This window comes from Centruroides sculpturatus, unplaced genomic scaffold, assembly GCF_000671375.1.
Source record: "Centruroides sculpturatus isolate CEXI.00-Female unplaced genomic scaffold, Cexi_2.0 scaffold138, whole genome shotgun sequence".
Taxonomy (NCBI): Eukaryota; Metazoa; Arthropoda; class Arachnida; order Scorpiones; family Buthidae; genus Centruroides; species Centruroides sculpturatus.
In genome coordinates, this window is record NW_019384434.1 from 243,642 (window position 1) to 255,904 (window position 12,263).

Sequence of the window (12,263 nt, forward strand, 5' to 3'; positions counted from 1 at the left end):
GGCTCGTAATTATTGAAAGAATAAAGAAAATAATTCGTCAAACTGTATAACGAAGCAGCAACAAACCAAGTTCTTTCGCCGCTTCTATCTCCAAAGCAATCGGAAGATTGAATTTACATAAAGCTGGATTGCAACAAGGATTTAAGAAACACCTTGCTAAGTGCATTACCTTAGTGCGTAACTCGATCAAAATTTGATTCATAAATATTTACTCGATTCATTTTCGATTCTTGCATATTTACTATGGATGAAACGAACCAGATGCCAGGTATTTTACTATAAAATACATTATTTATGGATTTTCTTTAATTCATTGGCCAAACAATGGATAATTAACTAATTATTCTCGTCTTATAAACACCAACGTCATCTCGGGATTCCGTTTTCGCTTCTCTTTGCGAAATCTAATTTAACAAATTACTAATAAACACCAGAGGTTATCTGATACGTCGATAGTATCAATTTAACCGGTTGGTTGTTTATCAATATCTCCAGAAATTATAAATTAATCTCAAAGTATAGTCTCATAAACAAGGTTAGGTCCGTTAGATTATCATTGCAGACGTTCAAAAAAATTGTTAATTTAAAATATATATGTATATATTAAGAGCCTAGTAGAATTCTGGTGTGTTGCGGTGTCGGCGAACCCTTTATACGTTGTGGCTTAGGGAAGTAAAAATCCCACAATAACGAATAATCTGAAATGTTCGACAATCCAATTGGGTTTTCCCTATAGTTCCCTACAGTTTAATACCGTTTCGATTACAAATTTATCCACTGATTGTTAGGGTTTATTACGCATTTTTACGACGAATTAACCAAAACCTCATTACTGCCAACTTATCCACAAGTTTTCACTGCGTAATTCGATTTACTTATTATATTGAATTACCATTGCTTTTCGTCAAGGCTATTTTCGTTTTAATAACTTTCGTCTTTCTTTCTAACATCGAACACCGAATTCTGTCATTTATATAAATGACAGAAGATCGGTGGTCTTCAGAATTTCTACAATTATTTTCAAATTTAGCCAGTGGAAATCGTCGACATTCCCAGTATTGTCCGCCCTTTAAAACTTTGTTGAATTCATTAATGTGCCAAACATTGTTTTAGCTAGCCCGATCGTCTAAAATTTTCAGAAATTTACATTAGGTTTACATAATAGTGAATAGAACATCTCGAACAATGCGGTGTCGTCGCGTTATTGTAACTCGTTTTGTAAGGGGGACCACCTTGCAAATTACTTTTGTAAGGGGGTATATGCGTCTAAATTAACCGAACAACTAAAAATAACACGTAAAAGAGAAGACGAGTTAAGAAAGAAAGAAAAAAACTAATCTTTCACAGTTTCGTCGGGTCGAATTTACTTAAAAAATATAAGTGCGGACATACGTACCTCGGACCAATTCCCAATGACCCATACACCGCAAGTAATATTTCCACATTTCCTTCTGGAAATCGGCTTCTCCTTTTCGTTACAGAAACCATTGGGGATGTTACAATAGACGTGTCTGCTTTGGTAATTACAAGGATCCCCGTCGCAAACCTGAAACCACAATACATTTCCGCTCTACATTAAAGAAACAAAGAAGCGTAATTACTGGTGTTAGAGGATATTTGGATACTGACGTCGGTCCATTGGCCGGTTTCCCAGTGAGCGTGCATGAGACAGGGATGCTTGTGACGACAGGGTTCGGAATCGGAAGGGCGATCTTCGGCATCGCAGTCTTCGTCCAGAAGAGCGATTTGCTCGTCGGGTCCTAGAGAACGAACGCATATGACCGTTCTTTTGCGAATTCCGTTACTTCCGCAACTGACGGAACAATGCTGCCACGGTCCCGCCCACCATCTAACGCCAAATTAATTAATTTCGGTGGTAAACACAGGACCAAAGAATGTTCCCATTGATTTTATATAACGTATTGATTCACTAACCTGGCGGGGCATTGGTGCCTGTTGCATATCCTGCTGATATCGACGGGTTTTTCCAGATCGCTGCAGTATATATCTTCCACTAAACCGGCTTCTTTTTCCAAACATCTCGCGCGTGATATCTGTATACCTGTAAAATAATTCGAATAAGACGAAAACTCAACGTAAGTTTAGCTAAATATTTAGTTTTTCTTCGAAAGTATCGACAAATATAAAAGTAGTAACAAGATTAGAAACCTCTTCTCAAATCTTCGCCAAATTATTCGTCTCTAAATCTTATTCGCATACCCAGCGCAGAAAATACGCATAGGCTCTACTTTTCGCACGAGGGCATAGCTCGGCCATTTTATGTATTACAGCTTAGAGTCTAAATTCGGATATACTAGATGAATATTTTAGCAATAAGTTTCCATCGATATATAAATAATTATATCCTTAATTAAAAAAACTAATATATGTAACAATATGTAACAATATAAGGTCGAACCTCGACGTATGGCCTTCTTAAAAGTCATCGATATACCGCCACCCGCGTGAAAGCATGCGAGCAAAATCCGTAATTAAATATACGATTTTGCATTCATTATTTAGACAGACCTCATTATTACTTGTAATTCTTATTGTTTGAGGTTCTTGGATTTAATGCCACGCTCGATTTAGTACCAATTTTCGCGTCGAACGAATGGTGCTAAATCGAAAATTTACCACAATTAAATATAAAATATTAATTGGGAAAGAATTTATAGTAAACACTATTATAGGGTTCACAGAGGGGTGGCACTAATTTTAGTACACCCAGAATGTGGAAAAATAAACGGGGAACTCGAAGATAGAAAATTAGTCGTTATTCTAGGATAGCATCATTATATTCTATTCTAAAAATAATTATCATTAATGAGCCTTATTAGTTAATTAAAATACTAGTAAATAGTGTTAAAAATCAAATTAAGTCTCTTCGAATAAATTAAGAGCGATAATTATTTTCTTATTGAATTTTAAACAGTGAATTTGGTATATTAAAATATAAAAAACAAATTATTTTTGATCTATTAACTTTATAATTATATCGCGGATCGGCCTTCATTAATCCATCAAAACGTTATTAACAGGGGAACGACAGTTTGGAAATTCGGTTATTAAATCGGATACTCTCGACAAACGGGAAGCAAAAAAATCCCCCGAAATAGGATACTTTCGACGTCAACTGTTGGCGAAAGGAGGCGGCAGGTATACTTGTAATAAAGTAAACTTCGTGCATTAAAATGTGCTTTAATTAGACAGAAATTAATAGTAATCTCGCGCGGCCACACTTACCCCTTCTGAGATTTTCTTTATTCCTTCTTTCCTCAAACACCAGTTTTATAATACAACGACATTTTGGGATTCGTTTTATTTTAAAAATCGTTATATTGAAGTATTTTCGCACGTGGAAAATATAATCCCCATTGTTCTTACTTAGGACATATGAGGAAGTTACGTTATTTAGTGCACGTGGTTGGATAATTGGAGTTTCGCTCGTTTTTTTAAACCTGGGTATTAAGAAGGTAGACGAAGGTAACATAATAGATAAAACCTGTTTAAAGAATATGATTTTAATTGATTGGTTAAGCTAAATCGTACAAGTTTACACCAGGTGAGAGAAAATACGGCGGGCGCCTGTAGCATCGTTTATCTCTATTAACTCCTTTCTGCCTTTATCACTCACGTAGCATTCAAAATATTTTGTTGTAATCAAGGACTTTCATCAGTTAGTTGTGTTATAAAATCAGTAATTAGTATCGAGTATAATTTTCGGGAATACGAAAGAATAGAACGGAAGCAAAGCGAATTACACTACTGTATCGTCTTGAGATCCGCCATATTACACGAAGATTCCAACAATCTAAATGCTACCGGTTGGAAAAACAATCGAAGCCAGTTGACAAAAACACTATTTGACAAGAACCCATTATTTGTTAAATGATTATAAATTTTATGCAGTGTTGTGTTAAAAAATAGAGGAAATGTAAATGACAAACCGAATCCCTTTGTGTCTATTCTCATTTATTAGCTTATAGTGAGTTATATTATTCCTCCTAAACACCCTCTTAGTGTCTACAAAGACACAAAATTATGAAAAGAGGACAAAGTTATTCTGAAAACGAGGACATTACGGGGGTGTTTAAATTGGGGGAGTCTTCCTTTTGGATAGCATATAATAACTCTAAGACCTCATTAAATAACAGCCATCACATTACGTTCATATTTTAAATTATCAATATATTATATAAAGTTTATAATATTTACTTTTATAAATTAGCCGATGTGCCTGTACTCGGTTATTTAGCCTATCATTGTTAACAATAGGTTTCGGGGATGATATCGAAAGGAATTAGATGGAGTGTCCAGATATGGTAGGCTATATTTTCTGCAGGATACTGAGCAGTAAGTATGAAAAATTTAGTGCAGAAACAGTTCAGAAGTGTTTAGACAACAGACAGACAGAAATTCTATTTGAAAAGTAACTATTGTTGTTATCATTATAACTGATGGGTGGTGATAAGTGTAAAACTTGAACAACAACATCTGAACAAGACAAAGAATAGATGTCACAAACGTGTAGACACTTCCTCTCTGTATGAAAGCAATCAGGCAAGTAAGTGACCAAATGGCAGCTATAAATTGAACAATTTAAAACAATACTTTTCTATTATCGATACAATCAATAATAAGTAAATTATTTTACAGAAATGTTATCGAAATTATATAATGTAGACAGACTACTATCCACTTTTGCACTAAAACAATGTAAATACAGTATTCTAGAGCAGGGAGGGGATAACACCTGCCATACTACAATAGCGTAGAACTCTTCTCACCTCTACACCAGAATTCTATTGTAGAAAGGAGAAGAGGCGTTTAGTTTTAGGAGGGTCATACGAAATTTCATCTTTAATCACTGGGAATATTTAAAATCGAACGAACGTTAATTGACGACGAGGGAGGAAATGATAATGTTTTATCGTCGAATTATCTCATTATTTCGGAAACGATTTAATTATTATTTAACAGTAATCGCCGATGGCGTCACGAGATGGTATTTTCGATACGAAATTTGATGAAACACTCAGATTAGATGGATGGAAATATCTAAATAATTACCTTCGTCTTTCTACTTTGACGGCCAACCCAGGGACAATTGATATCGTAATTGATGTGGGTGTTAAGTCGAATCGCCCCCATCTAACCCACCTCGGATAGCCAATACTACGCTCTACTATAATAACAAAACGCGTGGCCATCGAAGATATAACACCCATCTAATTGTTTCCTAAACCACCCCATTTCTGCCGATAAAAAACGATGGAAGAAACAAAAAATAAATAAAAAGAGGCGGTTCGAAAGACAGTTAACCAAAATATATGAAAAGCTACGCAACTCGGTTAAGTAACTTTTGGGACGCCCTGCGTGTATACGATTAAAATATCCTCAAAAGTAAATTCACGCCTTTGGGTTTGTAACTTTAAACGCGTTACTAAAACAATCGTCAACATGTTTAAACACGTAATTTAGGTGTCACCGAAACAATTAATTGTAACAATTATTCTGCGTCGCTGGTGGGTGGTATTTTGTACGAAGGATTTTAGCTTTTAACAAAGGAAGAAAGGCGTGTTCTATCAAGTTTCGACGAGAAAGCTCAACAATTCTTTGTTTTACATTTATCCAACGTTGCGTTCTAATTATATACCGAGCACAGTAATAGGAAACAGGTAAGCAATTTCCACTAACGAGTACCTAGTCTATTATCGTATAAGACTTTATCAGCATCTCTCCAATAAATTTAGTAACAAATAAATAATACACATTTGTTTGTTTAGAAGTTTTTCCTTCCTTTTCATAAGCGAGTTGTGTTTTACTAACGAATTATAATCGAATATCAAATTAATATTCCGTTTGGCAAAACACTACGAAAAAACAATACGTTTCTTCTTTCTGGCCGGATCTGTCGGGAACGAGAAATGGTATTATGTAACAAATGCAATACACTTACTTAAGAGATAATTCTTCGTCAGTTTAATAAATAAATTAACCCGTTTAAAAGTTGGAATTTTACATTAATGATCACTCTTACGACAGTTTAATGTCGCCTCTATTTTTGTAACGATGTATAAAATGACGTCAAATTGACATAATAAAATACAGTACACTGCCCTGTTTATCGGGTTGATCTACCAACCTCGGTCATTTCGTTATGGATAGTTTTTCCATTTAGTAATATTACCACACTTTTTAGTACGGGATGACAGTAACTGTAGTAAATACCAACAATAGTCTATTTAATGCGCGACAAACGTATCTCTGTATAGTATACACTCCATAATTACTATACAGTTTGCACGCAGAATGATGAAAAATCACGCTCGTCAGCACTACCGACGACACAATACGGTGGCATACCCTTTCATTGCCGTGCGATTAATATAAAATCCTGTAGTAGCTATTCACCTTATGTAACACAATCTGAGAGTGTTTATAGTATATTATACAAAACCGAAAGACTTTTAATACACTTGTACCAACAATCGACACTGTTTGTTTTATATTATAAACACAGTACGGGCAAGTTGTTTACACGGTATCGAGTACATTACTCGCCCAAATATGTTATTTATTCGTTTCCTAATATTGTGTAAGGAAGGCGAACGAACCGAGATAATGAACGTGGGTTTGGCTGGATTAATTCCCAAACACGAGATAAAACGATTATAAATTAATTGTAATAACTAGTATAAACAAACGTGGCATCCACAGAAAAGTGACGGGCAAGACTTTTCCAGGCGACATCTCGTTCGAACACGACAAAGTTCACAAAGTTTATTATCTGCAAACAAAAACGAGTAAATAAACTAAGCATATCTTACGTTTCTCCAGGCAAGTTCAACCATTTTACTTAAAATTAAGAAATTACTCCGTAGAAATGTATCAAAAACGAGCAATTTTCTCGAGATTAAGGAAAGACAGTCAGACAGACGACAGTGGGTATTTATAGGTCTACAATTTTTTCAAATTGCAGTCCAATTAACGTAATGCGGTCATTCGAAATTGTAGAAAAAGCCATTGCGGATGGCAATAGTCAGAGGTTAAAGGGAAATTAAGGAAGACCAAAGTACATTTCCCTGGATTTTTTTATTTTTTAAATAAATAAAACTTCCGCTTTAAACTAGAATTTTGCGAGACTAGCCACAAAGCGGGATTCGGTCGGTAAAAAACGAATAAAATTGTATTTAATATCGAGTAATTATCGCTATTTGAAAGACGGGCGAAGAGAGAAATTCATAATTTCTAATTTAGAAGCGTAGAAAGGAGCGAAGAGTAGGCGGGGTGCGATGCACCCGGGCCCATTTTCGAGAGGCCGGTCAAAGGGGGCGTCCTTTTGAAAAGACTCCGAAAGCAAATAAACGGTAATTAAAATGGTGCAGACGATCTGTAATAAGACGGACGAACTCCTTTCTGCGCAGCAAATATATCCTAAAAGTTATTTACTCTTATCTCGACCTATTGTCCGGCCGTTCGTCAGATATTTCTTCTCTTTCTTTACCGCTCCCCCGAATTTACCCCCTTTAATAAACAAATAGAGTCCTAACTCAAACCCTATTGTGTAAACCGCATGTCGACTCCTCTTTTGTCATATCTTTCTATAATATTTATTTAAAAAGCCGCTCCCGCTGTTACATATTTGCCGTTTCTATCTACGGTAGTTGGCGGCAATTTTACCTGGCGCATTTTTTTCTGACCGGTGCAATGCTCGAAACTCTACCCCCTTCCTTTCTTTATCGTTAATTTCTATCTTTATACCATCGAATATTCACGTTTTAACGAAAAAATACATTAAGATAAAAACAAAGTCACCGTCTTCTTATCTTCGGGGTGTATTTTGTGAATTTAAAACTAATGTATTGCGATTTGAAAATTTGTTTTTATGTGTATTTACATTTCATTATTTTTACATTTTTTAGCTGCTTCTTACATGTTAATGGTGTGCAGATCACTTGTCGTCTGACATTTCCTTCTGTGTATAAAATAAATAACTAAATATATAAATAAATATATAAAATTTAACTCGACGATTGCAAGGAATTAAATTATAATTAGGGAGAATTATTTAAAAAATTGAACGTTCATTTTCTCGGATAAAAATACTTTTAAAATCGGTTTTCCTTTTATATAAGATTTCATTCGTAAGGTACGAAGGAAGGAATTGCTAAATAATATTAATTATAGTGACTAGAGTATTTTCAATGGAGTTTTCTTCACGTTTGTAACACCTAAATAGGGGCCAATTTCCCAAAAACAAGTCCTCCCGGGAGGCATCCCCTAGGCAGATCGCCCACCTGTCGCGTTGTCGTAAACAAATAAAGCAAACAGATCAAAGCAATGATGTCATATTTTAATTTCGACACAAGCAATCAACACTTTGAAGTTGAGTATAACGGAGAAAGATGGACCCGGACTATATCCAGTAATGTTGTGTACCGAATTAATATCTGGTTAGAAAATCGCAGTCGACTGGTAGGAGGCAATACGCAAAATTTCGAAAGTATACAGTGAAGCCGACATCAAAGAAGACAGACGAACCTCTTGTGTTAACTGATGCATCGGTTAACATAAGAACGAGCTTCTAATTATGAAATTCCAATTCTTTGATTGTCTTCTCTGTTTTAATAAAAACCTCTTTTTCTAATCGATAACAAAGGAATTCTGTCTACGCCACAACAAACTACTCGAATATTAGTGATTTACTTTTGTCTGTTACCAATACTAGATATTAAGAATTATGTATTTCCACGTAAAAACAGGAAGAAATACAGGAAGATTCTCTTCTGACAGTCTTTATACATTTATTGCTTGAAGTAAGGTAGAGGCAAGACTCACACTTCATTTTACTAAATGAAAAAGTGACTTAAATTCTTGAAAAATTGATTAAAAAGAGATTGATGGTTAAAAATGTCTAAACGGTGATAGAAAAACTTTACTTTATAAAAAGCGATTATTTCCAACCGTTTTATGTAGCCGGTTAAATCAAAACTGAAGGGCCAACTGATATTTGAAGACAAAAAATCAAACGTAATGCGTGATGCTCAGTCATTTAAGCAGTAAAATAGCATCAATTTGTCCGAAAAACGCAATGAACGAAGTGAGTCATAAATTAAACGGTATTCTCTGCCCTGTCTCCAGTCACGCCAGTAGCAACGCGAATGTGTTGGAAGTGTCACGTGGTACTAACACGTTGGAGGAGTTGGTATCACGCGACACTCCCGACACGTTGACTTTGCTACTCACACCACTCGAGACTAGGCGCCCTGGATGGGATCCGGTCAGTTTTCTGTAAATCTATAAAATACGACCGTTTAAAATACAAAATTATACACTTTAAAAGATTCGTGTCGTTAAAATGTTCATGCAACAACAGAAATGTCAATAAACTTGGCTGTATTTAATTTGTCTCTTTACGTACTGTACAAGTACAGGAAAGCTGTTGATCCATCCTGACTTATTCTTATCCAGCTTTTCCTGAATTTATCTTTTCTTTTTATCTTCTGCGAGATTCCTTTCTGACTTTTTAAAACTTCTAAGCTGTAGGCTACTTCTTTTACGCTATTCTTCTTCAAAGAATTGTTCGAACCTTCGGATGCCTGACTAAACAGTTGGTCCGCTTTCTTCCTCGTGTACTCGTCTTTTCTTCTTTTCTTTGACTTTTTCCATTTCTTCAATATTTCGTTTTTCTTCTGGCAGATTTCTTTCTGCTAATTTCCGCGCTTCTTTCTCCTCCTGATTTTCTTCCTCTGCTTTTCTTCACTTGCTCCGAGTGCTCGTGGCAATTTTTCCATGTATCGTGTAGTAATTCATTTGTAATTGGCAATAGTTCTGGCTTATAAAAATATTTCTTAATTGCATTAATGTTTAACTTTGCGTGGCAAATCTCTCTTTCGAGAGAAATTAGCCCGACAAAGAAAAATCTCGTTCGAAATGGCTAATCCGTGGCTCAAAGTTAAAGGAGCTTTGGCCGTTTTGGTTACAATTGGAAAATCTGCCAAAAAGTGTCTCCAATAATAATCGATATGATCAGCAGTGGCGTAATTAGAAACTTTAAATAAGGGACAAAAATTTTTACCGGCTTTTTTTATTTTAAAATTTATAATAAAAGAGTAAGGGTGTGCTATTTTATTTTCAATGTTAAATTTTTGGTCTTTTTTGAAATTCTCTTTAGGGAAGTACACTCTTTCTCTCTCTATCTCTTGCCCCTCCCTGCTTGCGCCACTGTTGATCTGTTTGATTTTCAGGGTCATCCTTGAACTGTTTCATTTTTCACTGAAGAAAAATATCAAGATCCATTTTGAAATCCATTTCAATGAAATCCCTGCAGCTCAAAACTGTAAAGGAGAGAAAATAGTTCCTAACAAACGAAAAGCTTCCCGAATTTTCTGGTTTGCCCAAAGCTGCCGAAGAAAGAAATTACGACAGTAGGCAATCCACCGAAGATTGGCCGCAGAAATTTGAAAAAGTTAAATTTTGGTAATGGGGCAGTGGCCATACTCCACGGGAGCGTTAGCCCACGGGAGAACTTTAACGAAGCCCCATTTGAATATTTAGATACGTGGAGAGACCGGAAAATTCCACACAGCCAGCCCATTACTAAGACCTGAAAAGAACCCATTTTCAGTACAGCCGAAGGTCCACTACTTTCACTGGTATGCAGCTTTTTGAACTTCTCCTTTTCTCTAGTTTTAAATAAGTCATGTACTAGAAAGTTTTGCTGAACACAGAAGTGACTCCGATAATATGTTAAAAAGCAAGCTGCATAATGGGCTTTAACATTCTTAAAATTTTTTAAGCAAGTTTTCTTATGGTTTTTTTTTTTTTGCTTTATTGCCACATTCTACTTCACGAACAGGATATATCTCATTTTCAGTAGGAGCTCTTTCCCTCCCTAATACATTAAATACTGATTCTTTCTTCGTGTAACACAAGAGCAACAACTTAGCAAGATTCTGAAGACGATTATGTAAAATATAAATAAGTGATTCTTGTTTCCGTAATGATCCTGAAAATCGGTTGAACTACTTGGCACTACTTGCAACAAACTGCAATGTGTAATATGGATGGAGACTGAAGATCTTCAGTAAGTTCTTTTAAAGTCTGGTCCAAGAGAATTTGTGATAATGTAACCCATTTTTGCAGATGATAAAGAAAAACTTTCAGGAATTGCTCGTTGACCAAATGTAACAGAGAAAGCTTCGGTAATAATACTACGCGAAGAAGCTGAAAAGTCTGAAAGCACTCAATTCTCCATATGATTTCAGCCCTAGTTGCTGCATCTTTGGAACATCTAAGAGCAATGGAATTTCCAATAGAAGCAGATGCATGAGTGACACGTGACTTAGAAGTGGTACCAACAAGACGAAGCCGGTATAGTGCCAACCTAATTTTGACAATTTTTTGTTTTTTTTTTCTCTCCAGCATGTTGAGAAAACGACCGAAATCTTTTCGAGTAATTTTTGAATCACATACTGTGATTCAAAAATTACTCGATGCATAATACTGTATGATCACCGATCTTCTTATCCCACCTGGAGATTACGGTCAACATTACCGGGCCATTCACTGTTAAAATAGCAGTTAGATATCTTTAATAGAAAAAAAGCAACATCAAAAGTACTTCATCACAATTACTGTCGTTTATTGAACTCGACTATCAATCACCGTTAACTACAGTTACCCACACTAAAGAGCAAATGAAAAAAAGTAAGACATTAAGCGGAAAACCAAAGTAAAAATGTACAATAACTATAACAAATACACACCAAAATAATATTTGATACAAATACATAGGAGCAATACAGTATATATCCAATTATCCATATTAATTTGGACCGACAGCAGAAAATCCGGATATTTGGATCTCTAACGAAACTAGGCTATTGTCACAACATAAAGGGCATTTTTCTACACAAGGCTAGTTTACGCTATTTACTATGGACTACAATGCAATATACACAAACGTTTAAATTAATAAATTTGCTATACGGTACTTGTGTAGAATTTGTTGCTTTGTTGCCAAATGCATTCGGCGATAACGATCCGGATAACGGCAGTTTGGATAATTGGAGTTCCACTGTGCCACATTATAAACAAATGAATATCACCTAGAAAATAAACTAGAGACTGCAGAAGGGCTTAGCCCCTCAGATACGTTTCATTAATTCTATCACGTAACGACACAATGTAAAATATTGTTAATTATATTGTTTGGTGGAAACTTTTATTTAATTTTGTTTAAATTTAATAATTGG

At 35.3% G+C, this 12,263-nt stretch overlaps 1 protein-coding gene across 1 annotated transcript in view; it reads right to left on the reverse strand.

Moving 5' to 3' along the window:
- LOC111619844 (A disintegrin and metalloproteinase with thrombospondin motifs 7-like) overlaps window positions 1-12,263 on the reverse strand; it is a 78,636-nt gene that overhangs the window by 8,625 nt on the left and 57,748 nt on the right. The window contains exons 18-20 of the mRNA XM_023361671.1: window positions 1,936-2,062; window positions 1,630-1,849; window positions 1,397-1,546 (exon numbers count right to left, since the gene is read on the reverse strand). Of these exons, the coding sequence (XP_023217439.1) occupies window positions 1,397-1,546; window positions 1,630-1,849; window positions 1,936-2,062 (497 nt within the window). The remainder of the gene's footprint in view (window positions 1-1,396; window positions 1,547-1,629; window positions 1,850-1,935; window positions 2,063-12,263) is intronic.